The 26,362-nt window shown below is 49.6% G+C and overlaps 2 protein-coding genes across 3 annotated transcripts in view; one reads left to right on the forward strand and one right to left on the reverse strand.

The window, feature by feature from the left end:
- LOC122390909 (serine/threonine-protein kinase BRSK2-like) overlaps positions 1–26,362 on the reverse strand; it is a 72,355-nt gene that overhangs the window by 33,835 nt on the left and 12,158 nt on the right. For both annotated transcript variants that reach the window (XM_043384357.1, XM_043384358.1), the window contains exons 2-5: positions 25,800–25,894; positions 24,993–25,078; positions 24,523–24,663; positions 11,424–11,574 (exon numbers count right to left, since the gene is read on the reverse strand). In XM_043384357.1, the coding sequence (XP_043240292.1) occupies positions 11,424–11,574; positions 24,523–24,663; positions 24,993–25,078; positions 25,800–25,894 (473 nt within the window). The remainder of the gene's footprint in view (positions 1–11,423; positions 11,575–24,522; positions 24,664–24,992; positions 25,079–25,799; positions 25,895–26,362) is intronic.
- Positions 16,678–23,666, forward strand: LOC122390908 (vitellogenin-3-like). Its single transcript, XM_043384356.1, has 2 exons — positions 16,678–16,746; positions 18,515–23,666. Exons 1-2 carry the CDS (start codon positions 16,710–16,712, stop codon positions 23,518–23,520), a joined length of 5,043 nt encoding a protein of 1,680 aa, XP_043240291.1. The 5' UTR covers positions 16,678–16,709; the 3' UTR covers positions 23,521–23,666.

Consider the following 26,362-nt stretch of genomic DNA (forward strand, 5'->3'; position numbering starts at 1 on the left):
GCCGCCCAGGGGCGGTGACTCGTGATCTGTTCCCGTGCAGACTTTGACCTTGTGAGCGGCGCCACTAAGAGGCTCTGGTGTCAGTGGCGGAGCCAGCAGGCAACATGGAAGGGTCATTCTGTCAAGTACTTTTTCACTTCTAGTCTAGGCATCAATGGTGTATCCAACATGAATTGGAGAGTCAATTGCCCTTTTCTCTCAAAGGAGTGTAAAAAATATCCGCCATTGTTACCGGAAGTGGGGGACATCCGCCACGGTAACCGGAAGAAGACCTCCCCCATCCCTGGCCTCCATGGGTGTATGGAATGGATCAGCGAGGGACACCTTCGTCCAAATGCGCAGCCCCGCTTGGAATGGCTCAGCCGGGGGCAGGCTGTACTATTTCTGGCCAGATTAAATTCGTCGGAACGTCGGACATCGGCCATCTCTCTCCGTTGAACAAATGATGAGAAATGCCACTGACAGCCGGCACGCCCTGTGGGCTGCCGTCATCGTCGTGGGATTTCGGTTGCGATCGAGCCGCTCGCGCTTCGGGTGGGGGGTGAGGGAGGGGGCGAGGGCGAGGAGGGGGAGGGGGGAGAGGAGGATTATCATTCGCTCTCTGCACACATCACGCGGCCTGGCGCGGTGCTCCGTACTGATTATTGAGGCAGCTATCGCGGTACTCCGACACATCCGCCATGTTTGTTATCTGAGGAGCACAACAAAGAGGGGTTCCGCCAACTAAGTCACTCCGCCACCGTCTTGTCGGTCGCTTCTCGTTACCCCAACCACCGTCGTCGTCGCGCGTCGCCTCGACTCCGCAATCACCTACAGTATCGGGAAGCCCCGCTCACGTCGTCGTTATTAGAGGCACACGCGAGCGGCGCCGTCGCTACCGGCGCTACCGTCGTCGGCGGCGACGCGGGGTGCTGTTTACCATCCGTGAAGACGAAGGCGGCCGGCCCCGGGGGACGCACCGGCCGAGTCGGGCCTTATCGAGCCGCTCGGAGCCGACCAGAGTGCCGGCCGAGACGGCGCCGTCATCAGTCATGTGACGACGTGCCGGTGCCGGCGGAGCGCACCGCGTCACCGGACGACCGGCGGCCGCGCGGCGCGTGAAACGAGCCGCACGTGCCCGGGCGGGAGTGCCGCGCGCGGCCGCTCTTTCCGAGAGAGGAGGGAGAGCGTGGGAGGAGAACAGTGGTGTTATTCCGAAGACAGGCGAGGGGGACGTATCGATCAATAACATATCGCTGGTAGCATCCCTCTTCTGATACCTGTCTAGCCAAGACAGAGCGCAAAGAGGCACAAGATCCCACACCATCGGCCGCGCTTGGCAACTCTGCAGTGAGTTTCCTGGTCGATTGATTTTCTTGGGAGAGTCGGCCCCTCGGAGCCCAGTCAGCTTTGAGATGACTCATCAGGAGCCAAGCCGAGACGCTGTGCGCGGCACGGCGGGGGAAGCGGACCAGCTGCAGACGCTGAGACTCGTCTGAGGGTGGGGAGAAGGCTACGTTTCAGACTGAATGCTGAGAGTTACTTATAGAGCCGGTGACTCATAAATGGTGAAGTGAGTTGGAATACTTTGTCGCTTTTTCATTGGAAGCAGCAGAATTCTACGCACTGAACTGTGAGCGGCAGAGCCGCAGACCTAACTGAACGTCGTAAGGGTTGCGTTGAGGCACGGAACGGGGAGCGTAGCATCGATATTAGCGCACGAATTTCCATAATCTATTATTCGTGGGGCGTCGAACGTCGGCACCATTTGTGAAGGTCACGAGGGAAAATCAGTTACACCAGGTGCGGGAACGATGAATTATGACTTCAATACATAGCTTATGTTGTCTTATAAATAGGCCGCTGCAAATGAATGGATCAGAAAATGTAAATATCACTTAAGATGTACATAGGCAATGCGTATTTAAATAAAATTCGTCATGTTACAGACAGAGTCAGACCTTCAGACAATGATAAAAAAATATAATCGAATAATCGGCCAAAGAATGCATCCACAATTAGTCAGCACTGGGACACATCACCAGCCACAAATTGGCTGCGTCTCCCCCTCAGCTCTCTGCAGGTAGACCCGTCACAGAGGCGGCCATGCCAGCGCGGCGGCAGCAGCCTCCCCCTCCCCCCCCCATTCCCCAGCACCTCCATCCCGACCCCGCGCAATCAACCCGCGCCCAGCGCTGCCCTAAGTAGATACGGGCGTGCCATAAGCGCCCGGCGCAGGGGAGCAATCCGGCCCCCATTTGGCGCAGAGCTGGTCACAAAGCGGCCACCGACCCGCGCCACCAGACAAAGCCAATTTCCGGCGCGGACCAATGGTCTGCCGGATTCAAAGACCACGCCACATCCGGTGGTCGCCGTAAATGACGTCATCAGTCACCTGCGTCAGTCCACGGTCTTTGGTGACTTAACCACCAGCCGTGGTCCGACCACAAGCTGTGCCCGCCTCGGCCGCTCCTGGACTGTGGCACGGTGTCCCGCCCTTCTGGAGTCGGTCATTTTGCCAAACCGGAAAGTTATCTCCGCCATTTGACTCACAGTGGCACGTCAGCTTGACTGACGGCTCTTTAACACGTGGTGGATCATTTCGCATTAGACAGACCGACAGGCAACAGCGGAACGATCTCTCTCTCTCTCTCTCTCTCTCTCTCTCTCTCTCTCTCTCTCTCTCTCTCTCTCTCTCTCTCTCTCTCTCACTCTTTTGCTATCGACAAACTCCCCGGAGTGGTAAAGCATAACTATTCCAGCCGCATGAGGATGCATTGTAGCTGCAGAGAAAATAATGGTGTTGGGATATGAAAAGTGAAATAACACACCACGACGCAACCGCAGCACAGCACCAAAAAGGCAGACGCCATCAAATATCGAGCCAGTCGCCCAATCTAATAGCGCCACTTAGGGGCTCTACCGGTGCCTAATGACGCGTCACAAGCAGTGCGTCTGAGTTTGGCGTCTCTCCTTTCACTAGATTCCGTTCGTCAACGCGGCACAGCCTTCAGAAGGCGTGGAAAGGCGTCTCGATAGCCACCTCGGGAGCCATTTCGCGCGGGGCCCGTCCTCCCCTTCCTCTGTCCGGCTCACTCGTCTCCTTTCAGTTCTCTTTCTCTATTCTATTTTCTCCCTACCTCCCTCTTCTATTCTTTTCTCATACTCTTTCTCGTTATTGACGAACTCCCCGGAGTCACGCTGCACAGGACGGGCCATGGAAGGATGGTTGTTCATTGCCAACGGTCGCCCAGCTATGTCACTCCCTATTCTCAGCAGTGACGCAGGCGGTCGTCGAGATGGCCATGGCTCGACAGCTGCTCATCTGCCATGCCACAGCGGAGACCCTTCATAACAGCTCATGAATAAACCCTGCCGCATTATTGGCGATAACAGTGCGGCGGGGTATGCATGTGGCGGCGGCTGAGTGCCGTCCAAACCGCGCCGTGTCGCCGAGTGAGCCGTTATTGGGCTCAGCTCTAACTGCCGGCCGTGCAGAGTCATCTCGGATAGAATAGGTTTGGTCTGAGGTACCCGGTCAGGGTCGCGCGTGGTGCAGTCCGCTGTGGCACGGGACAGCAGCAGTGGGCGGCGGCTCGCCGGCTTCCGTCCGGCTCCGGCCGCGACTCCGGACTGAAAAATGATGGCGGCCGGGCATGAATAATTCAGGCGGTGTCGCCGCCAGCGATTGTGTTTCCGTCGCTGCTGTGTGGAAGGGCTGGCGACCACGTCCCGTAAGACGTTAGTGGCCAATGTATTGTTCTGTTAAGGTCTGTATGAGAGTAGATTTCGTCGTAATGTTGGTGCCTTTGTTTCCAGGCTTAGAGATAAGCTTGGAACTTGCGGCAACGACGGCGCTATTGCTTTAGTTCATTAAGATTTTGCTTCAACGATATTTGAGACTTTTTGTTCAAGAAAATAGTTGGGGAGGAAGACCTTCATTAGTGAGCAGCCCCGCTCGCATCGCTGGCAATTTTAGATTAAAAGCAGAACCCACCACTCGGCGCATGGAGAACCAAAACATCGCCCGTCTCTGAGCAAAAACAACACCACGTGACACTGGCGTTACGGTGTCCGAGCAGATGCTGCTGCTCCATCACCACGGTGCATGCCGAGTGTTGTGCGATCGTAGCACTGGCAAGCTACTCTGTAGTCATCAGCGATTCCGGTCACCAGTCGGATACAGGGGGCCACCCTGCCAACCACCAACCAACCGGAGATAGAAAACTTGCTCCCCCTCCCTCCCCCCGGAGAGAGGGCCTGTTGTTGCCCACTGCCCCTGGCCCTTCCCCTCCCGCCGAAGCTGTGCTGCTGCTCACTGGCCACCCCTACCGGAGACAGACCTCGCGCTGCCCACCGCTACTGCAATGAAGACAGGCCGCAGCGACCGGGGGAGGGCGGACGTCGCTCGGAGACCGTGGCAGCGGCCGGTGTCAACATGGTCCTCCCGTAAACAAGCGGCCAACACACCTCGCCAGCGCACTCACGCTTGTTATGATCCTGACTCACCTTATATCGGATCTGTTTATCGGCACTCGACTTGTATTGCAACATCACATATTCAGCATGGTGACTGTTTCAGCACCAAAACATGTGTGTTGCCATCGTAATGAAACATTCCATGAAATGCTGGTTACATAATGACAGTGTCCGAGAAAATGCAGCCAAACGATCTGTAAACTTATGAGTTTTATATCATTGGAATATAAGTCCTCCCTGATTAAAACACTCCATTACGCGTCACAAAGGATTACAAACAAGTGATCCACTATTCTCCAATGAGGAAACTCTAGAAGAAAAGAGGATTATCAAACGACAGATGTGACGTATAAGTGCATGTATGGCCTAAACTTTTGAATTCATTTTAAAAGAGATAAAAACGCCAGAAATTACCCAACGTTTCGCATTTATCGCTTAGTCATGTGTATTAGAGTGCCTAAGACCCATGGCACTCTAAGACCAATGACTTAGCAATAAATGCGAAACGTTGGGTAATTTCTTGCGTTTTGATCTCTTTTAAAATGAATTCAAAAGTTTAGGCCATACATGCACTTATATGTCACATCTAGAAGAAAAGTCTCTTCTCTAGAAGCATCTTTAGGATGGAAGCTAGGACCTCACTGGAACACCGTTTTCCAGCCACCGCCGCTCGCTCGGGTAGACAGGTGACTGGCGTGGTAGACTAGCCCGCACAGCACGGCCGCCCTGCGGCACAGCCTAACCAATCCCCGACGCCGCCGCTACCGCAGTCTGGCTGACGGTCGCTCCTCGCACGACGCACACCCAAAGGTCGGGCGGGAGCGGCATTTACCGACTTCTATCCAGACTGGTGACTGTTGGTGTCTAAAGTCACCAGCCGAGCCCGCCTAGTAACCAGTTCGGTCGACGACACCATCGCGATGGTGCCAGTCAGCCGGCGCTGGAGAAAAACCGACCTCCAGCGCCGCTGGCGGGAGCAAAAACCGCGCAGAGCACCGCCGAAAAACGCGTCCAGCTGAGCGCAGAACGAGCAGCGAGCAAACGATGAGGTGGTGCTGGTCCGGGCAGAGATGGAACGGCCTCCGGCAGCCGAACAGAGGAGGACTGGGATTTATCTGGTCATTGCAAGTACGAGAGAGAGAAAGAGAGAGAGAGAGAGAGAGAGAGAGAGAGAGAGAGAGAGAGAGAGAAAGAGAGAGAGAGAGAGAGAGGAAGAGAGGGAGAGGGAGGAAGGAAGCGAGAGGGAAAAGAGAGAATATAGTAAAGGTCTTTTAAAAATAATAATTGAGAACGAAAAAAACATTTAAGATATGGCAAGCGGATTGTAAACATTGCGGAAAGAAAAAAGTTGGTGTTTAAAAAAAAATGTTCAGAACTTACACACTTATTTCACTCAATTGTTCACTCGTGATAAACAAAGTATTTTGACTGGATCGTGAAAATCATGGACACTTTTAACTGAATATTATGCGTCTAACCAGTCTAATAAACATCTTAATGCTGCTCACTTTTCCCACAAAAAAGGTATATTTCTGTGCTTCCATCGTCAAAAGGGATAGGGATTCGCCGAAATAAGCCATTTACAATAAATAATTAGCAAAAAAAATCAGACATTTTCCTAAGATTCCATGCCATGGGCCTCTGAATAGCATCGCTTAATATTAAAAAATTAGATAGGTAGGGCTCATGTTTTGTGTGTAATGATTTCGTTCGTTTTATTTTTCTTCCCTTATCGTGAAAACATAACGCCCAAAACGATACATTGCACTGTGTCGCTGTGGACCTAAGTAAAATACTTATTGTGCACAATGAAAAATTTAGTGACAAGAGAGACTTGAACCTATGTAAATATACTGATGTTTTGTATCTGGTCGAAATGAATGAATGTTTCAATCTCATGGCTTCATGGAAGACATTATAGGGTAGGGTGGGGTAATTTGAACATGTGGGGCAATTTGAACATAGTGTGAAAAACACAAAATTACGGAAAATCCATTAGTGGCATCACAATATGACCAATGAGGGAAATTATCGAAACTAAAAGGGCTATCATATGAACGGGGTTTAAAGTTTCATGGAATGAAGATGCTGACGCACACTGTAAAAAATCATTTTCGCAAGTAAAAACGCCTAACAATACGTCATTGCAACTTCATTGCAGCGCAAAATCTTGCATTGCTAGCGCCTAATACGCAACGGCTTTTGTCGTACAATGACCTAATCAGTGCCTTCAATCCAAGAAATTTGCTTTTGAAACCTGTTTTTAAATATGGCAAAATAACTTTTAGCGTGGGGTAATTTGAACATAGTGTGGGAATTTCAATGAAGACAGGGATAGCTTGGAAAAAACAACGCTCCCAGTTTTTTTTTTGCCAATATTTTCGACCCAAAGCAGCAGCAGATAAGTGATGCCAGTTTTATAAAATTTACGTCTAATATCCGTCTAATGTCCGGCATTTTTGTTGATTTCCGTTCAAAAATGTTAAAGTCAGCCATTTGTCCAAATATGTCCGAAAATTACGCATTAATAAACACTCAAAACTGTCATTTAAACTGTTTATAATGTACTTTTACCAGCCGAAAAGTGTTCATTATATTGAGAGCTTAACCCGCGCACCGACGGGGGGGGGCGGATATCCGCCCCCCCTGAGTTTTTTCGCGAATAGCGGGAAAACCGCGGCGCGTAGCGCCGCAAAATTTGGTATGACTATAACCTCATCAATTTTACACATGGTGTGCAAGTTTGAACCTCCTACCTTTTAAGGTCAGGTCACCAGGTCACTTTGAATGACCCAACCTCAAGTCACTTTTTTGCAACTTTGTCACCGTGCCAGAGCTACAGTAGATGTCGGAGGCCTTTGAAAGTCGCAGGATATTATTAGGTCATAAGTAGCTACAATTTGTATATCTCGGAATTTTGATATCGGTGACCTAAGGTCAGGTCAATTTCGCGACCTCCCCATTATAAGTCAATGGGGGAAAAATCAACTCCCTGTTTTTACCACTAAAACGGGTCGGAATGGCCCCATATACCATACATGACTTCATATACGATCAACCTTCACTACCTTGAGGTCTGTTTTGCTGTTGGGCAGCTGTGAGGTCATATGACGTCATCAAAGGTCACCAAAGGTTTTTTGCCAATAACTCCGTACAGGAACAAGATACAGACGCGTGGATGGTCTCATTGTGTTCAGCTCGTCAAGACGCATCGTATGACATACATGATGACCTCGAGGTCACGTGACCTGAGGTCAACCTTTGACCTTGACCTTTCGAGGTCAACATATATATCATTCGATGCGGATTGACGAGAGGATCACGATGATGCCCTTAGTTTGTTCCTATCTTGACTAATTCGAAAGTTATTCGAGAAAAACTCTCTCCATATCTAGCGCCGCCATTTTGATTTTTTCGGCCCCTGTGACGTCATCTTTGACCTGACCTGAAAATGACCTTTGTAAAAATTGTAGATCTTGGCCGTGCGTATCCGATGCCGTTTACCGCTTGTCGCTATCTTGCTTCGTTCTCGAGATCTCAGGGGGGGGGCGGTCATCCGCCCCCCCCCCCCCGTCGGTGCGAAGTTGGCGCAGACCCCCGTCGGTGCGCGGGTTAACAAGCTTTCCATTCGCCAATCAATACTATGCACGATTACTTTATAAAAAGCGCTGAAGTGTAGCAAGCCATCGTCCAATGTTGTCCAGTCTGCTACCTTTGTCCTACCAATTTCGAATTGGACATTGGACAAAATCAGAACTCCAAATGTCCAGGTTTCGATTGGCACCACTATACCAGATGCAGTAAGGATGGGAGAGTTTTTATCGAACAAAAATGATAGACGTTCTGTTAATTGAAGACAGGCGAATTCTGTCAACTGACCGGTGTGCAGCGTGCAGATATTGATACTCTGTAACTGTTATTTTTGTTGTTGTGTTGATTTTTCAAGTGAACGTATGTTGAGAATTGTTTTGCCTATTTGTTTATGGGTCAAACAACATCGGCGTTGGCGAGACTATCGTTTTTATGACAGTTAAAGGCATTATGTTTAAATTACCCCACGGTGGGGCCATTTGAACACACCGTGACTTGGTGGAGAAGTGAGGCTATGCTTTTCAAGGCATGCTCGGCTCGTCCAAAAATGAGGCTTGCATGGTGAAAGCAAGTGACAGTTGCGCTACTGAAGCAGTTTTTCTTCATCCAGGGTTAAGCTGGAATTTAGTACAACGGAGAAGACGTAAAAATATGTTCAAATTACCCCACACTACCTTAAAAACTTATCTGATTGGAACACTTATAAATTCACAATGCTTAACAACAAAACGTTATTGAAGGAAATAGGAAGTGTAATTACACTGCAACTGTAATTTAACAAACAAAATATGCACAAAAATACATCCTACTCAAAATAATAAACAAAATGGTAGCCACCAATATACAAACGCACTGATGACATATTCAGTTAAAGGTGATTCAGGGGCGTTCAACCGAGGCTGCCATTACCTAACCACGAACACTGTTATCAGATGTAATATACCCCAAAAGAAAAAGAAAAACATTAAGACCTCCATGCATGCCGAGGCCTCACCAAAACGCCTTCGCCTCAGGATAAAAGTCTCGCCCCGCGAACCAGTGCATTCACCTTGTACTAGGGTCCTTTGGTCCGATATGACCTCTGTTGGCAGGACAAGCAGCACGTAACCAGTTGGTTACAAGTCACCCAGACCACAACAAAAAGTTAATATCCAATTCAACGCCCGCGACGTCACCTTGACAGCATCAGTGAAAACAGCTCCGGCCCATGTAACAGCGCTACGCGACGAGGATTCTCCTCACGGCATATCACCGCTCAGTGCTACTTACATCATCTTAACCTGACATAGTGAACGTCTGATAAACAATATCAAAACAATGTCACAAAAAGCTCCGCGCGGGGTGGCGTGGCTCCATCTGTGTAGGATCTCTGACCCGAGCCCGGCTCTGGAGAGGGTCACCAGCCGTCACGAAGGGTCGGTTCTCTGCGCCAGCTGTCCTGTCACGATGTGCCGAGGGACGACCAGCAACGCCGCCCACTCTCTGTCTTGGACGCCGCCCACTCCCTGCCGTCAGTTTTTCAGCCGTCCGGCGCCGTCTGCCAGGTTTTTGCAGCCGTGGCGCTACGTTTCTACGCGGACAGACCGACCGGTCTGGACGGGTTATGTGCGTGCTATGTACTGTCTCCCCGTGTACTAAAGGCAAACAAAGGTGCGGCGGTGGCGGACATTTAAAGGTCACGGCACGTCAAACTCACCCACGCTGCGCTGACCGATTCAACAGCGTCAGACGGGTTGATTGGTGAAATCAGCAGTTGAGTTATCAAATGAAATTATGATATGTCATAAATTTAGTTCATGTCAGCGTGAGCATTCAGGTTCAGGTTATGTAAGTAAGCAATGTAAGCATACAGACTTACTCATCACAGGACGCAGTTCTCTGTGAATTAATTTCATATGGTTGAAACTGAAAGTAGTTCAAAATATTATTGTATTTGCCAATATCAGGCAAAGAGGGTCGAATCGAAGCACTGTGCAATGTGGAGGTGAAATGTCTGTCGCTGGAGCGAGATATGATGAGATCAAAGGCAGAGAAGGATGCCTGCATCAGACGTATCAGATGAACATCCTGGCGAATGTGGAATGTGGATTGCATGAGGACCACATCAACGGGCTGCAACCATATTGGATGACAGGTGCCAATATATAATCATCTGCACTGAAAGTATGCAATATGGTCAAGCTCAGACTGAATCAGATGTGATATACTGCACAGTCGACAGTAGCCGAATACATCTTCAGTACCTAGTATCTTCACGCTCTCCGTACCCAACGATTGTTTGCCACGAGTGCAGTAGGTGCCAGGTGGCAAGTGCCATAGTTTCAGGCCCGTAAACGACTAATGTCGGACCTACAGATGAAAAAAGCACATCACGATGTCATTATGAAGCCCGCTAAGTGCACCTGTGATTTTAGAAACATCTGCTCCGCATCACATCCAGTGCATCTTGTACTATTGACTGTTCCAGCTTTGAACTTTGTTTAATATCCAAAGTTCTCAAAGAAAATATGAGCTATTCATTCATGCAATGATTATTAATAATTCATATAACACACTTATCATGCATAATTGTCACACTTCCAGGTTAACTGAGACAAATGGTTGGCGTTAGTTGGCATACAATCAGCCACTGGACATTAGTCAGCGTGTGTGCTTGTGTCTCAGAAATCACGCACCATTTGCCCGACTCATTTCCATTTTCGCTGCGCCGCGGCCGGCCGCCGCTGCCAGCGGTCGTTTGGACAAGGCTGAGCCGACGCAGGCTGAGGGTTGGACCTCGCCTGAATGCCGATCACACGCGCGCACACACTGAGGATGACCGCGGCACGATGGACGACCCGGGCCGCGGCCGTCAGTGAAATGTGCTCCCAAATGATAGCTAGAAGATTGCCCAGACTACTGTCATGGCCAGGAAAGATATGTGGCTACAGACCTGACAGGCTTCCAAGAGAGGCAGTGCTCACCTACACGAAATTATTGGTTAATGTGACACCAGTAAGCTCTATGCATTCCAATCCGATTGATTTTATCTAAATTTGTTAGCTTCGACGATAGCCCTACAATCTACATTTTAGCATTCGGTATGGAATGCGAAACCGATGGGCAGGATAGCCCGTCAGTACCCACTCTGATGACCTCTGTACAGTAGTCTGGTGACCTCTGGATGTCAAGATCTAATCGCAATGATCTCTGCTTACCCTGATAACCTCTGCACCTATGTGTGACCTCGGATGACCTCTGGACAGTCTGCACTCACCCGGAAGACCTATGGACAGACGGAGTGCTGGTGACCTCTGTACTTACCCGGATGACCTCTGGACAGGCGTTTGGTGACCTCCGGATATGTCGGTACACATGATGACCTCTGTACTCACCCGGATCACCTCTGGACAGGCGTAGTGCGGGCTCCCGCAGCTCGTCTCCAGCGTATGACCGTCCGGCTGCAGCGAGGCCATGCCGAAATCGGCCACCCGAATGTTGTTCTTCTCATCAAGAAGCAGGTTTTCCGGCTTTAGGTCTCGGTGGCTGAAACAATAGGTAAAAGGGCTTCACCGTGGCCAGAGGTCAAAAAAACTTCCTACTCGCTTACATTGTAGGCGACAGAAGCTGGCAGGCACCAGAGACATTTGGTGACAAAGTCACGAAAATGGTTAACACACTGCATCGCATTTGTTGACGGCGTTTGCGCACACTGCTAGCGAACAGACTAACCAGCCAATCCGCGGCGAGAATAACCCTGAGCGAACCAATCGGATGCTGGTGACACGAGGGGACAACGCTGAGCTGACGCCCCAGCCGCCAGGGAGCCTTCACTGTGGATTTTGTAGGCCCCAGGAGCCAACGCATCAAAGATTTTGAGCGGGCCTTTTCGGCGAGAGGCATACTGTGATCATGAACACGTAGCAAAACAGGAGTGGACTCTCGCGAGTAGCGCTCAGTGCTTGTCCAATTTTCAAACAAGTTTGAATGCTTTCAAGAAAGGGACTGGCGCCGTGATGAAAGCTGAGTTGTATTGTGGTTATGATTTTTTCTGTTTTAAGCAAGGCAGGACATAACACTGGAAGTAAGGAATCTTGGGTTGTCTAATTTTGCTGGTTTGGGTACTTGTAAGTTGGATATAACAACGCTAGCCCTGTGGGTATCAAAAGCAAGGCTATTTGGATTTGTTGCCTGATTTTGAAACACTTGCCAAAGCTGTCAATGAGTAGGTGTTTTGTGTTAATATTGACACAACTTTCATTTTGATTTTAATTTGTTCAGCCCTAGAAGAGCAGGAATTTCAATTTTCATTAGCTGGTAAAAGTACCATATCAGTCCAAGGACTCCGAAAAAAATGTTGTAGGTTGGTATGTAGGTTGTAAGCTGGGAGGTTGTAGGCTGGTAGGTTTTCTGTTTTGTGTTGGTATGTTGTAGGTAGGTTGTAGGTTAGAAGGTAGGTATGTAAGTTTGGTTCAGGCTTAATTGTTTTCCTTCATTCCGACTTCTACTCTTTTACTCTTGCGTAAAGTGTTTAAGAAGTCTTAATGAAAGAAAAACATCATTACCTAACCTAATCTTACTTTCTACCCTTTCACCTATTACCTACCAGCCTACAGCCTATCTACCTTCTACCTACCTGTACCTACAAGTTACAACTTCCTTACCTTAAACCTGCCAACCGACAAGCTCTGAAGCATACAACCCACCTACCTAGCACCTACACCTTTTTATTTTGGCTTATTGTATACCTACTAGTACCAAAAAATCTAATGATTATAATTTTTGTTTAATAAAATTAGTGGCATTGATGTAGAAAAGGAACCTTTTGCAACATGTTGCATAGGTAGGTATATTGTATTATACATAGGCACCTATTATTTGTTATGTCATAACAGGTGTGAAATCTCACCATATGGAACAGCAATCTAAATGTATTATGGAAAAATGTAAAATAGAATGTCAGCAATTCTTAAATGCATCTGCACAAGATTAGTTACACATGCATTCAGTGTCCCAAAGTTGAGTTTTGGCTGGGGTGTCAGAGGGGGATATTATCCACCAAAAAGGGGTAGAGGGTGGAAACTGGAAACTGCTGGTTAGATTTGATACAAAAAGAGTGAGAAAAGATCATAAGCATTTATTTTTATCCATGAGTATCTATGATCATAAACCAACTCCAAGTATCCACACAACTCAGTCCAACTGCCCATCTGTCCAAGTCCACCACACCTGAACTGCCTTTTGAGGTAGCAAGGTGTTCTTGGCTGACAGTTAACTGCTCTTAGAAATTGATGGTGAGAGTGGCAAATGAATCTGAATCTCAGTATTTCCCACCCAAATCAACAAATTTTGGGACACTGTTAAATTACGAGCGAGCGAGCGCAGCGAGCGAAGTGAGTCTTTTCAATATAACGGAAAAATCTCAGTATGAGCGGCCCGGCCCGGCCCGGCCCGGCCTGTAACGCTTTTGAGAGGCTTATATCTCAGCAACCGCTGGACCGAATGGCCTGCGGTCTTTTTTGCTGGGTAGCCCCATCCCTTCTACCCCGTAATTGACTACTTTTGATACATCTCAGTGACCGCCGTGGCACGTGCCACGTGAAAAGTCAAGGGTGTTCAAGCAGTTTTGCAAAAGTAATGATTTTGAGAGGCCCATATCTCAGCAGCGGCTTGAGCGATTGTCTTGCGGTCATTTTTATAGGGTAGCTGCATCCCTTCTACCAAAGGTCGGATACTCTTCATCTATGTGAGTGACCCCACTGCACGTGCAAAATACAACAATAAGAGGTGCCAAATTTGTTCCCATTTCAGTAACTCGGTAATTACTGGGGCAATTTCGCTGAAACTTGGCATACAGGTAGGCACCCACCAGACAATGCATTCCCATGTGTTGCGGTTACGGTGCTACTGCACGTGCGCACGTGCAGGGGGCGTTTCCAGATCTCGAGAACGGCTGGGCCGATTGCGCTCAAATTTGGTACACGGTTGGGGACCGGTTAGTAGGGTGCCGTGCAAAAGTCATTTTGGACCCCGTTTGCACGTGCGCACGTGCAGAATGCCGCTTCCAGATCTCAGGAACGGCTGGGCCGATTGCGTTCAAATTTGGTACACCGCTAGCGACCGGTTAGAAGGGCGCTTTGCACAAGCCCGTTGGAAGTACCCTCTCGCCCTTCTGCACGTGCAGGGCTCACTATCTCGCTCGCTCGTTCTTCGCCCAAAAGGCGTTTTACTGGTAATACATTATCCAGGTTTAGGGCCACACTAACATTGATGACACTAACATTAACATTGGCCTAATGAATCCTATGATTTTTCAAATTTTACCGCCCTAGTGCAACACTTATCCGGCCTCCGGGGGCAGGGGTCACAAAGGGGGTTGAAAAATTTTGTAGGTGACACAAAATAAGTTTTTTTGACCTCTGACCGTGGCTACAATGGGGAGGCTCACGGCGGATGCATTAGCAGTCAAAAGGGTTCACAGTGACTGAAATGGGGAGGGGATCACAGCGGCTGTAATGGGAGATAAAGGGAGTCATGGTAGTTCCAACGGGAGATTGAGAGGTCCGTGGTAGCTGCAATGGGGGAAGAAAGCAGGGCTCTCCATGGCTGAAGTAGGAGGAGAAGAGCTCACGGTCGCTGAGACGGGAAGCGAAAGGTTTCCCAGTGGCTAGCTGAAATCGGGACGGCTCAACGAGAGGTAATGTTGAGCTATTAGATACCGAAACATGATGCATTAGTCAGGTGTAATTAAAGGGTAACAAACATGTTTGACACCAGCTGAGAGCAAAGTTTTTGTACCTACCGCACTGAAGGGAAAGTACACACTACACAGTACACAGGTTAAAATAAAAAATAAAAGGCTACAGCTCCACAGTTCCTGTTCAGGCTTGGCAACCACCAAAGTACAAATGAAGGGCAATAAAGAGAAAAGATCATAGTTAAATGTGCCTCCCATCCTGACAGTTTATCCATTCGGCCAGTCAACCAGGTCAATCAATATAGGTCGGTTCGTTCGTGCCGTCGCCATCGATTTTCAGCAGGATTCTGTGAGGCCGGTGCTATTCTGGGCCTACGCCCCAAACACGAGCAGCCTAGTCGTACTAGCACATTGTTCCACTTGGGTTTTAGATGAGACAAGAAGCACGCACAGTGCACAGTCTACGCCGACACATTGCTGGTGGTCTGGTGTGCCTAGAGACTAGAACATTGGGTCGTAAGTACTGTCAGTTCCCGTATAGAGTGGTTATAGATATATCACGGATCTGAGCAGTGCCAACATCTAATGAACCTTCAGTGATTTGTGCTGCCGCCTGCAACCACCTATTGATATGAAATGCTTATAGGCCTTGGAGATTCATGCCTTTGTCGACCAGCGACAACTACAAGGAAGTCTGTCAGCTCCAATATTGTACCTATGTAGTTCCAGGCGGAAAATTGCGCCTTTCCGCACCACTTTAAATACGCGAGTAGTTCATGTGAGCACCATTACCGTCGCGTGGGTGGATGGACGTGGGTAGCAATATCTCCATCTGGGTCGGTCTTACATCCGCGTTCGCTCACTCCGTTGAACACAGTCCTGCCTCGGGTGTGACGGGGTATCATTGACCCCGTAGACCCCCTCCCTGCCGTCTTTGTGTGTCGCCGACCACGTGCTCGGTCGGTGAGGTGACACGAGCCTCTGTCGTAGGGGGAGGGAGAGCTGTCACACTGCCCATCCCAGCCGAGTAGCCCTGATGGATGCCCTAATATAGCGCGCCGACGCCGACGGGGACGGGGACGGGGAGGCGCGGGTCGCAGAAATCGGCAGCGACGGCCGGCGTAACGTTTTCTACTGACGGAAGGGAAACCAATCTAGACCAAAACGCAACATACTAGTTCTGATATTTACATTCGTGAAGACCGCACGATTTCTCAGCTATTGCAGTGCTACCTATAATCTCAGATCCCAGCTTCAGCCATCAGTCCAAGCTCATACCAAACACCGTATTAATAACGGTTAAGACTTTACACTCAAGCACACATTTTTCGTTCAGAAATGGTTATCGACTATCATGATATGATGGATCATTTAGAGCGCGGTCCTTACGCAGTAAAATATCTAAAATAAAATAAAATTATTCGCGCTTGTCATCTTCTTGATTTCATCCATTTTCTTTCATTAGAAGACGCGGGCAAGAGTAAATGAATTAAAATGCTTTGTTTATCAGGTTCCTAAATCAGATTTGGACCATTGATAAGGGTAAAACAACAGACTCCGTATCCTTCGTATGTATGGGAAATAATAAACAACTCCTTTCACCTGCCGCATCTTATTTCCAGCTCGGTTACAAATGCTGCCAAGGATAAAGCCATACACTGACTTTGCCACGCCAGCCCACAACCCTTTCACAGTGAGGCAGATGAGCCGGGCTTTGTCTGCCAGCCTAACTGGCCGAGATGACTCTAACTCTCCGCTCGAGGGCCTGGTCGGGGGCAAAAACGGGTCAGCAACAGCTCTAGCGGCCGGTCCGGGCCGCCCTGTCGCCGGGCCGGCCGGCGAGGGGTGCGCTGCACTCACACACACACACACACACACACACAGCGAAACGGGCCGTTTTTGCCACCGCCGCCCGCCTCGGGGCCGTATATAAGCGGCCGGCCAGGTCCTCCCGGCATGACAGAGGGGCACATCAGCTCCAGTCATGAAGACCTCAGCCTCCCTCCTGCTGCTGCTCTGCGGTAAGTCAGTCTTCGGCGCTGCCCCGACGCCGTCCCCGACCGTTCTGTGCTCATCTCGGTAGATTTTTCACGACGAGTTATCTGGCGAACGCACTTAACCTGACCAGCTTTGCACCAAATCTCTTTTACAAAAGATATCTTCATATCATGAATTTATTTCAGTGTTTTACTGAAAATAATGTCTGATAGTGTCAAAATCAAGTATTCAAGCAACGGCGCAACGCTAACTAATAACTTCAAAGAAATTCAATGAACCTAATTTGACCAAATTTGCACCGAATCTGCACCTAATGTGCATCAAAAGTGTACCAGATAGTCGTGGTGAGAATGGCTTTTGTAGCACGAGCTCAGAGATCAAGACTCGGATACTATCAATGAAGTCTAGTCCTGTAAAAATGGGTGGATTGTGTTATCGGGATAAGATATTCCTAATTCTCAAACGTTGACGAGATTGAGCTAAATTTGTATGATTCAAAAGTAGTAGTAGCATGCATCTCCTGCCCAACAGCATTTATGACTTGAAAGTCCTTATTCAATTTAATTACACGGGACATAACCAAATGAACTGTATTTTGATGTGGCTTCAGGGTAACGTTACATGATTTGTTTGGTTAACGTAAGAATTGTCACATTTGATCATCTTCATTCCAACTTTATAACTAAATTTGCTGTCCACATGCTCGCCGCTCGGCAAATAGAAATTACCGAAATTTAAGCTTGATTGAAATCAATTGATCGCGTTGCAAACCTTTTCATTCATCTAGAAAGAACTTCAGGTTTTCTGGTTCCTATACCTAGTCCATTGCTATAACTATAAGCAATGGACCATAGTGCTTTTTTTATAGTGCTTTTTCAATGTCGAGCTTGTTCAATCGTATTTTGTTTGAACTTCATAAAAGTCACTGTTCCGAGCGCTTCCGAGATGTTCTATTAACTAGCTTGCAAATATTTCAAAGATGTGGTACATGTTTTTGATAATCGTGCTGATATTTTCATTTTTATATTTGATAATCCCTCTTATTTCACTTTAAATGTCCAAGCGCTACATTCACATACTTTCAGGCTTTAACTTTATATAATCTTTACTGCACTATTACGTAGGGTATATTGAAGAAAAACAAATAAATTGCAATATTGCTCGCTTATTATGGCGAATTTAAAATATTGTTTATTTATGACATAACTTTGTTTTGAAAGGTAAATAACCAAGTTCATGCCCGTAATTTCAACAACAAAATGTATGGTTTGATTTACGTATATCCAAGGTTCGAAGTGTTTCTTGCGATTAGCAACAAAAGGAAAGTTCGAAGTTTCATCGATATGCAATACAACGCTGGCATCATTGATTAAAATTTTAAAAAGTAAATCTGCTGAAAGTAGAGTAACAAAGGTGTTTAAGACCTCAATTACTTGCATGACATCTGATAAATTCTTAGAAAAGATCATTAAACCATGGTATCAGAGCAACTTATTTTATCAATGCTGGCCTTTGCATAGAACATCGTTCACGCTTTTCCATAAATGTCTACGGACTATTTGAATGCGATTTGCACTTGGGTCTGTACCTCACAGGGTTAAGAGAAAACGAGGAACATTCAATGCCTTTCTCTTATCTACAAAAAGTTTAACTTTGAATGAGCTGATACCAAAGCATAGGAATAAAGCACACTTCAAGTATATCATTCAGTGACTTTTGTGCCTCTGTCTGTCAAACATCACTCAATATTGTCCGATCACTGACCTCCGACTTCTCTTGTCTCTCCCGCAGCGGCGGCGGCCGCCAACAACTATGGCTTCAAGCCCAACAACCAGTATGAGTACCGGTTCGTGGCGAAGGTGATGACGGGCATCCCGGAGATCTCCTCCCAGTACTCGGGCATGGGCCTGCGCGCCACACTGCTGGTCCAGGCACCGGCCGCCGACGTCCTCCAGTTCAAACTGCGCGACACCGAGATGGCCGAGCTGCGCAACAAGCAGGTGGAGCTGTCTTGGCATGAGAGCGTGCCGCTCCACTGGCAGCCCGTCACCGAGGTGAAGCAGCTCCTCGAGCAGCCCTTCATCGTTAAGCTGCAGAACGGCAAGATCGTCGACCTGATCGTGGGCGGCAACGAGCCCGAGAACATGGTCAACATCAAGAAGGCGATCGTGCAGCGCTGGCAGATGACCATGGACAAGGAGATCGTCTCCGAGTTCCCCACCGGCAAGTTCTTCGAGGACGTCAAACAGCCGCTGTACTTTGAGGCCGAGGAGCAGTCGATCGGCGGCCTCTGCCTCACTGGCTACACGGTGACGCCCATCCTGGAGCCGCAGACCCAGCTGGAGACCATCAAGACCTTCGGCGTCAACGTGATGGGCGACTGGAGCTGGACCGAGCAGAGCGTCCCCAAGGAGGTGAAGAAGCCCCGCTTCCTCATCACCAAGAACATCTTCCACGACAAGTGCAAGCGTCGCAACATGTTCCAGAGCATGAGCCCGGCGCCCATCACCTGCCGCGAGAACGTCACCGACTGCTTCAACACTCAGGCCAACACCACCACTATGGTCCGCTACCTGGTCCGTGGCAACCGCAAGGCCTTCGAGATTGAGGCGGTGAACTCCGAGAGCATCCACGCTATGTACCCGTTCCAGGCGGCCACGGAGCAGATCATCACTGACACGAACCAGACGCTGATCCTGTTGGCCACCAGGCCGGTGACGTCGCCGTTCCCCGACCCGCCACAGAAACGCGAGCTGAAGCTCATCAGCTGGGCCGTGTCCATCCGCGACACCATCACTCCCGAGAAAGAGTTCCTGGCTAAGCCGACGCTGACTGACGCCCCGGTCTTCAACATGGCACGCCCCGTCGTGCCCCTGCACCGCCTGCTGGAGAAGGTGCCCGCTACCGAGCTGAAGAAGAAGGTCCTCGATGTCCTGGCCAGCCTCGACTCCAGCTTCGATCAGGTGCCTGACCCGACGACCCGTGACACCCCGGGCATGGTCAACGTCCTCCACTCGCTGCTGAACATAATGTCTCTGGCTGACTTGGAAGACATCTACAGCAAGATCTCGACCATCCCCGACCGCAACGTGGATGTCATGAAGAAGCTGTTCCGTGAGGCAGTGGCGATGGGAGGCACCAACCCTTGCATCATGATGGTGAAGAAGTGGATCGAGACCAAGCAAGTTGTCGGTGCCGAGGCTGCTACGCTCGTTATGTTCATCCCCATGCACATCAAGACCCCCACTGTCGAGATCCTCCAGGAGATGTTCAAGACGCTGAGTAACGGCATCGCGCAGAATGATGAGCACCTCCGCCAAAACAGCATGCTGGCCTTCGCCAAGACGGTCAACATTGCTTGCATTCGCCGCGCCACCACCACAAACGCCTTCCCTGTTACCATGTTCCAGAAGTTCTGTAGCCTCGAGACTCAGCAGATTGAGCAGCAATGGATTCCCTTCTTCAAGAAACGCCTGACCGAGGATATTTCTATCCGTGAGAAGATGGTGGTTCTGAAGGCACTTGCCACCCTGCAGCACCCGGCTGTGGTGCCGACTCTGGTGGAGATCGCTACGAAGAAGGATGAAAACGTGCACGTTCGTGAGACTGCCATCTATGCCATGATGAAGTTCCGCGAAATCAATCCGACTGTTGTGGAGGAGGTTGTCAAGCCCATCGCCTTTGACCGCAACGAGTTCCACGAGGTCCGGATGGCGGCCACCACTGTGCTGATCACCCTGAACCCTTCTCTGGCAACCTACCAGACCCTGGCGATGCACACCTGGGTCGAGAGCGACCAGCAGATCACCAACTACATCTCCAGCTTCCTGGAGCAGGCTGCCAACTTGACCGACATTAACGTCCCGTGGGTGTGGGAGATCCGTGAGAAGGCCCGGTCCGTGTTCCGGCTGGCCCGCCCGATGCTCCACGCCGACCTGTTCACCAAGAACATCCTGGTCAGAAGCCAGATTGATCTTCTCATGGTCACTGCCGAGATGGACACCGTCATCAATAAGTCGCCGTTCGACGTTTCCTCTTTGACCTACCGCGGACACATGCGCAGCTACAACAGCCTGACCTTCTTCCCGATTCAGATGTTTAGCAAGTTCGTTGGTCTGCAGAATGTGATTGACTTCCTGATGGCGCCGGACAGCACAACCAACATCAACCGTTTCAACCGCGGCTCTGAGCCTCTGCAGGCCGCCATTGGAGAGCTGGCCGAGATCAAGAACCTGCTGAAGATGGTGAAGCGTGAGAACGAGCCTCTCATGGTCTGGCTGCAGGCAAACATCATGGGCTCCATGGAGCGTCTGTTCGCCTTCGACCAGCAGGCCATCCAGAACACTCTGCAGCAAATGCGCGACGCCGATACCAAGAAGTTCGAGGTCAAGAACTTCCAGAAGATCATGAACCTGGTGGATCACGTCATCGGACTTCCGACCGATGTTGGTGTGCCAATGATGGTCATCAGGTCCGCCCCCGCTGTCCTCTCCATCCGTGGTGATGTCGTCTTCGAGAGCAAGAAGTCTGCTGATGGCAGCCGACTGATCAAGCTCGATACCAAGAACCTGCAGCCGTTCATCAACGTCAAGATGCTCTCTCTTGCTGGTGCCGTCAACCCGCTTACCATGCGGTTCCTCTCCGCAGGAGTCAGCCGCAACATCATGATGAGCTTGCCCCTCACCACTAGCACTGAGTGGGACACCAAGAGCAACCGTGTCGAGGTGTTCGCCAAGTTCATCAACAAGCCCAGCGAACTCAATCTCCTTCGCATGGAAACGTATCCGTTCACATCTGCTCTGGACCTGACCAAGATGACGACAACCATGCGTCAAAACTCGGACACCAAGCCCATCAACGTCAAGACCCCGACCACCACTGAGATGAGGCTCGGCAAGGCCATGTTCGGCATCGACATGACCATGACCGTCAAGAGTGAAGACGACTTCGGTGACATCTGGAGTTTCTTCCGCAAGATCAGCGCAACCAGCAAGCTTGGCAACATGTTCACTGTCCTGCCGACCATCCGCCCGAACCTGATGAAGCTCACGCTCGACACCGCCACTGCCACCACCCAGAAAATGATCATCTCTGTGGCCAAGGATGACTTTGCCCGCTACCACACTCTGGATACCGTCAACAACCCGGAGGCTGAGCCTGTAGAGCACATCGAGTGGCTGGCCGACAAGGCGCAGTACCGCGATGAGAAGCATGCCGCTATCGAGAAGGACGCTCGTCGTGAGGTGATGAAGCGATCCCGCCGCGTGCTGCAGGACATCCACACCGGAAACGTCCTCGGCTACACTGTTGTGGTCAGCGCCATGGGCATGAAGGAGAAGCGTATGGCCCTCAAGACGATGCTGGTGAAGGATGCCTCCCGACTCAACACCAAGGTCGACGCGCGCCTGCTGATGGTGCCTACCGACGATGTGCCCATCAAGCGTGAGCTGATTGTCAACGGACACATCACCTGGCCTCACGTTGGTCGCACCCTGAACGAGCTGCTTGCCTCGAACATGATCGCGCCCATGGAGATGACCATCAACGTTGGCATCAACGACACCATAACCAGGGTGGCAACCGTGAACGGTCTTCTCCGTCAGACTGACCTCTACAAGATGTTTGCCAACCAGAACCGTGTTGTTCGTGATTGCCGCGAAATGAGGAACAATGGCTTCGAGCACGCACCTGTCTGTGAGATGGCCAAGATCAAGGCGTCCCGTATGAACCAAGCCAAGATCACTGTGGATATGAACACGCACCTGAAAGACGAGCTGACCTCCGTCGGACTCCTAGGTAAGGAGAGCCTCACCAAGAAGATGGATTATAACTCTCCCTCCTGGATGGAGCTCATCGGCAACTACTTCCTCAACCGCCTGGCAAGCTTCCCTAAGACCATGTGGCCATCTAAGCTGCACAACATGAACCAGCGTAGCATTCAGCTTGAATTCAACCCGTTCTCGAAGTGCTGGAAGCTCATGTATGATGATGCCAAGACGATTTTCAAGATCAAGAAGATCCATGCCATGGAGTTCCCGTGGAAGACCAACGGTGTGTACAACACCAACAACAACTTCGGTCTGTCAATTCCGTTCATGCCGTTCCTGAACATCAAGGAGGGCATCAACGCCTACGAGGATAGCTGGGAGATGCGCAACCGTAAGATGATGGGCATCAACATGCACAAGTGTGTCATCGACGAGCACTTCATCAAGACCTTCGACAACGTAACCCTGCCGGAGAAGATGGTTGATTCGTGCTGGCACCTGATGGCCAAGGACTGCTCCGAGGTCACCAAGCTGGCCATCCTCGTCAAGCAGGTGGGCTCTCGCCGCGCCGTCCGCATCATCACAAGCACGCGCATCATCGAGCTGATGCCCACTGGCCTCGACTACCACCTGCGCGTCGACAACCAGGAGACTCGTCGCCTGCCCATCGGCGACCTGGTCGTCATCGAGAGCGAGACCGCCGACAAGATTCCCGAGGCGCGCATCCTGAAGTGGACTGGAGAGCTGCTGGAGCTGGAGCTGCCCCAGTACCAGGCGCGCCTCCGCATCGTCGGCCCGGCCGTCAAGCTGATGCTGGAGCCCATGTTCCTCCGCAACCGCGTGTGCGGCCTCTGCGGCGACATGAACGGTGAGTCCTCGCAGGACCTGGTCGGCCCGAAACGCTGCCTGTTCTTCAGCGCGCGCGAGTTCCAGGCCGCCTACATGGTGGACAAGACCTGCCAGCGCGACCCGCTGCCCAACTACGGCGACGACTGCATCAAGGTGAAGCGCGAGTCCTGGATGCTGTAGACGGCTGGAGTCGAGACCCGGCATCCGCCGGAACAGGGCGGGGTTCAGACTAAATTGGGCTGTGTATTTGAGTGATGGCGGTTGTTCATTAGTTTGGATTGTATCTGACGCATGTGGTGCGATTAATAAACGGTTAATCGTGCTGAGAGTACCGATTTTGGTGGCGGATGTGGCGAGGGTATGGGATGATGATCACACATAGAAAGCGCTGAGTAGTACAAAACACATTCAACACTACGTAATGGAGTTCACTGAACGTATCTGCAAACGATATGATACCACTCAAAGCTGTTCAAAATAAATAGTCCAGCCAGAGTACAAAAATATTACATTTAGAGTCCTTCCATTTCAAATACAAATGTCGTCAACCGCAAAAACAACTCGATAGAAGTACGATTATCGTGAGGAAAAATGACCTTATGCTTTTTATCTTATATATAATATGATTAAGTGGAATTGAAATAATACCAAAAAATCATTAATGATTTTTTGGGGTCATATTTCAATTCATTAATCATATTATATCATGAGCATAAGGTCATTTTTCATCACGATGATATTACTAACGATGCTCAAACATACCATTGCTTACATCCAACGATAGAAGTACAGATCACTTGAGCTGCAGAACGCAACGAACGCCTCTGAAAAAGACCTTTGCTTTTTGTCTCCAGGACATCATTGAGATTCTCAAAAGTTGTTACGATCGTAGCCACCGGTCTATTTGTTGTTCGCATCACTCCAGTGGAGAACACGCTCCATTGGTCTCTCGACCGTCGCCAGTGCCACCATCACTGAGTGGGCTGCTAACTTCCACCGCGGCTGATCAGCGCGATGGGGTGCAGCTCCGGGGTTGCTGGGAAATGTCCAACCACACTGTCGGCATTGATCACAGACTGCGCCTCCGATGCTGACAGAAGGTTAATCCTCCCTGAGGCATCTACCCGAGAATAAACTGAAAGCCTTCCCTAAGGAAATGGATGAAGCACAGACGGCACTTACCATATTGAGTGGCTGTGGCAGAAATCCAGAGCGGAGATAATCTGCCGGAAGAATCGCCTCGCCTCCTTGGGCGTCAGCCTGCCCTTCTTCACGAGATAGTCAAACAGTTCACCTCCGGACACATGTTCCAACACTAAATATCTGCAACAAGAGCCACGCAGTATTGTCAGATGTCACCGATAGGAGAGCATGTTTTACAGACATGACGATCCACTTAAGGTAGACTTTGCTTAAGAACCTTCGCGATGCTTTTCGTTCAATTTTACCACAAGAACTCGCGGATGTAAGTCATCCAGAATATTTTTAACAAAGCGCGGGCAATCAATCAAAAGTGATAACGTTTGAAGTTAGACATGTGGATGACACGTAAAAAAGCGAAGCATGCATTAGTTGCGATGCATGATCATGTGTATCGCTCACTAAAGTTGACCCTTCTTGGCGCCCCATTCCATTTGCAGCAGCATACTTACAGATATTTCTTGTTATCATACACATCATATAATCCTAACACATGAGGATGATCGATCAGCTTCATAATGGCGATTTCTCTTTCCACCTGAGGATAAAAACAAACTCTTTCAGGTACAGTAAAAGCAGCGAAGCATCTGAGGTAGGCTCCAACAAAACGCATTCAGCCATCGACACCGTCTCTTAATTTACCCTGAGAGCGGACAGCCTATAACCCGGTCTATACTTGTTACCCTAGTTAGGCCGAGAATGATTTGTGGCTGGTGGTGATGGTTACTCTAGGTGCTCAGTCTGCAGGGTTGCCACTAGCATACACACGATAAACGATAACCCACTGCTCGACTGTCAACGCGCTCCAACAGCCTGTATTCCCCTGTTGACATCACGCACGGAAAGGGTGGTTAGTGGCTACCATGTACGAGCCACTAACTACAACCGTGCCGTGATGCTCGTATATGACGTAACTCGAATATGATGCACCACCCCACCATACTGAAGCAATCTCATTAACGCAGCTGTCGGGGCTGGGGAAGCCCAACTACACGAAGGATTACTTCTGGAACTTAACTGTACGCGATAATGTCAAGGCCGGCATGACGACAGCGCGACGGACGGTTGGCTATCGCTCATAAATGAGCCACGGAAGATAAAGGAAATATGTTTGCATAAGCACTTCTACGTTACATTGTTACTTTGTACATTGTAACTTACAAGAAAGTAGCACTATCAAGAAAAAAATGCAAGTAAAAATGCCAAGTTGCTTGGTCATGTGCATATATCTACGATTTGTATAGCTCTTCATTTCTCACCTTCTGAAGTACCGACTCGCTGAGTTTCTCCTTGTTGACTATTTTCACAGCCACCTTACGTCCTGTCATACAGTGTACGCCGAGCTTCACCAGACCTGCGGATAAAGCGGCACTGATCAGACACTCTGCGCGGACCATCAGCGTGACCAGCACTGGGGCACACACACATCCCTGTGAAACACTTTATCATACAGTAACAACCACACAATCACAGACCTCTGTCAGACCCTGCAGAAGTGCAGCGAGAAATAATCAATAGGACAGGGCATGCGTGGACTGGTCAGACACTGCAGTTTGGTTCGTGCACTGATTTCCTTTGCTTTGGTCAGATGGATTTGACGTGAATTGTGAAGTAGGACAACCTATCAACATCGACAAACTTTGCATGTAAGTATTCACTGCACGTCTCACGCACACATGTGAACGCAATCAAAACCCGAGAAAGTCATCATAGCTCGTCCCGTGGACTGCATATTGCATCATCCATTGCAAGTTTCACTACCCGAGTCTTATTTGAAGCACTGGCGTAGTACGCTGGCGAGGGCGCGGGTGGCTCCCAGATG

Source organism: Amphibalanus amphitrite, unplaced genomic scaffold (genome assembly GCF_019059575.1).
Source record: "Amphibalanus amphitrite isolate SeventyFive unplaced genomic scaffold, NRLGWU_Aamphi_draft 000414F_arrow, whole genome shotgun sequence".
Taxonomy (NCBI): Eukaryota; Metazoa; Arthropoda; class Thecostraca; order Balanomorpha; family Balanidae; genus Amphibalanus; species Amphibalanus amphitrite.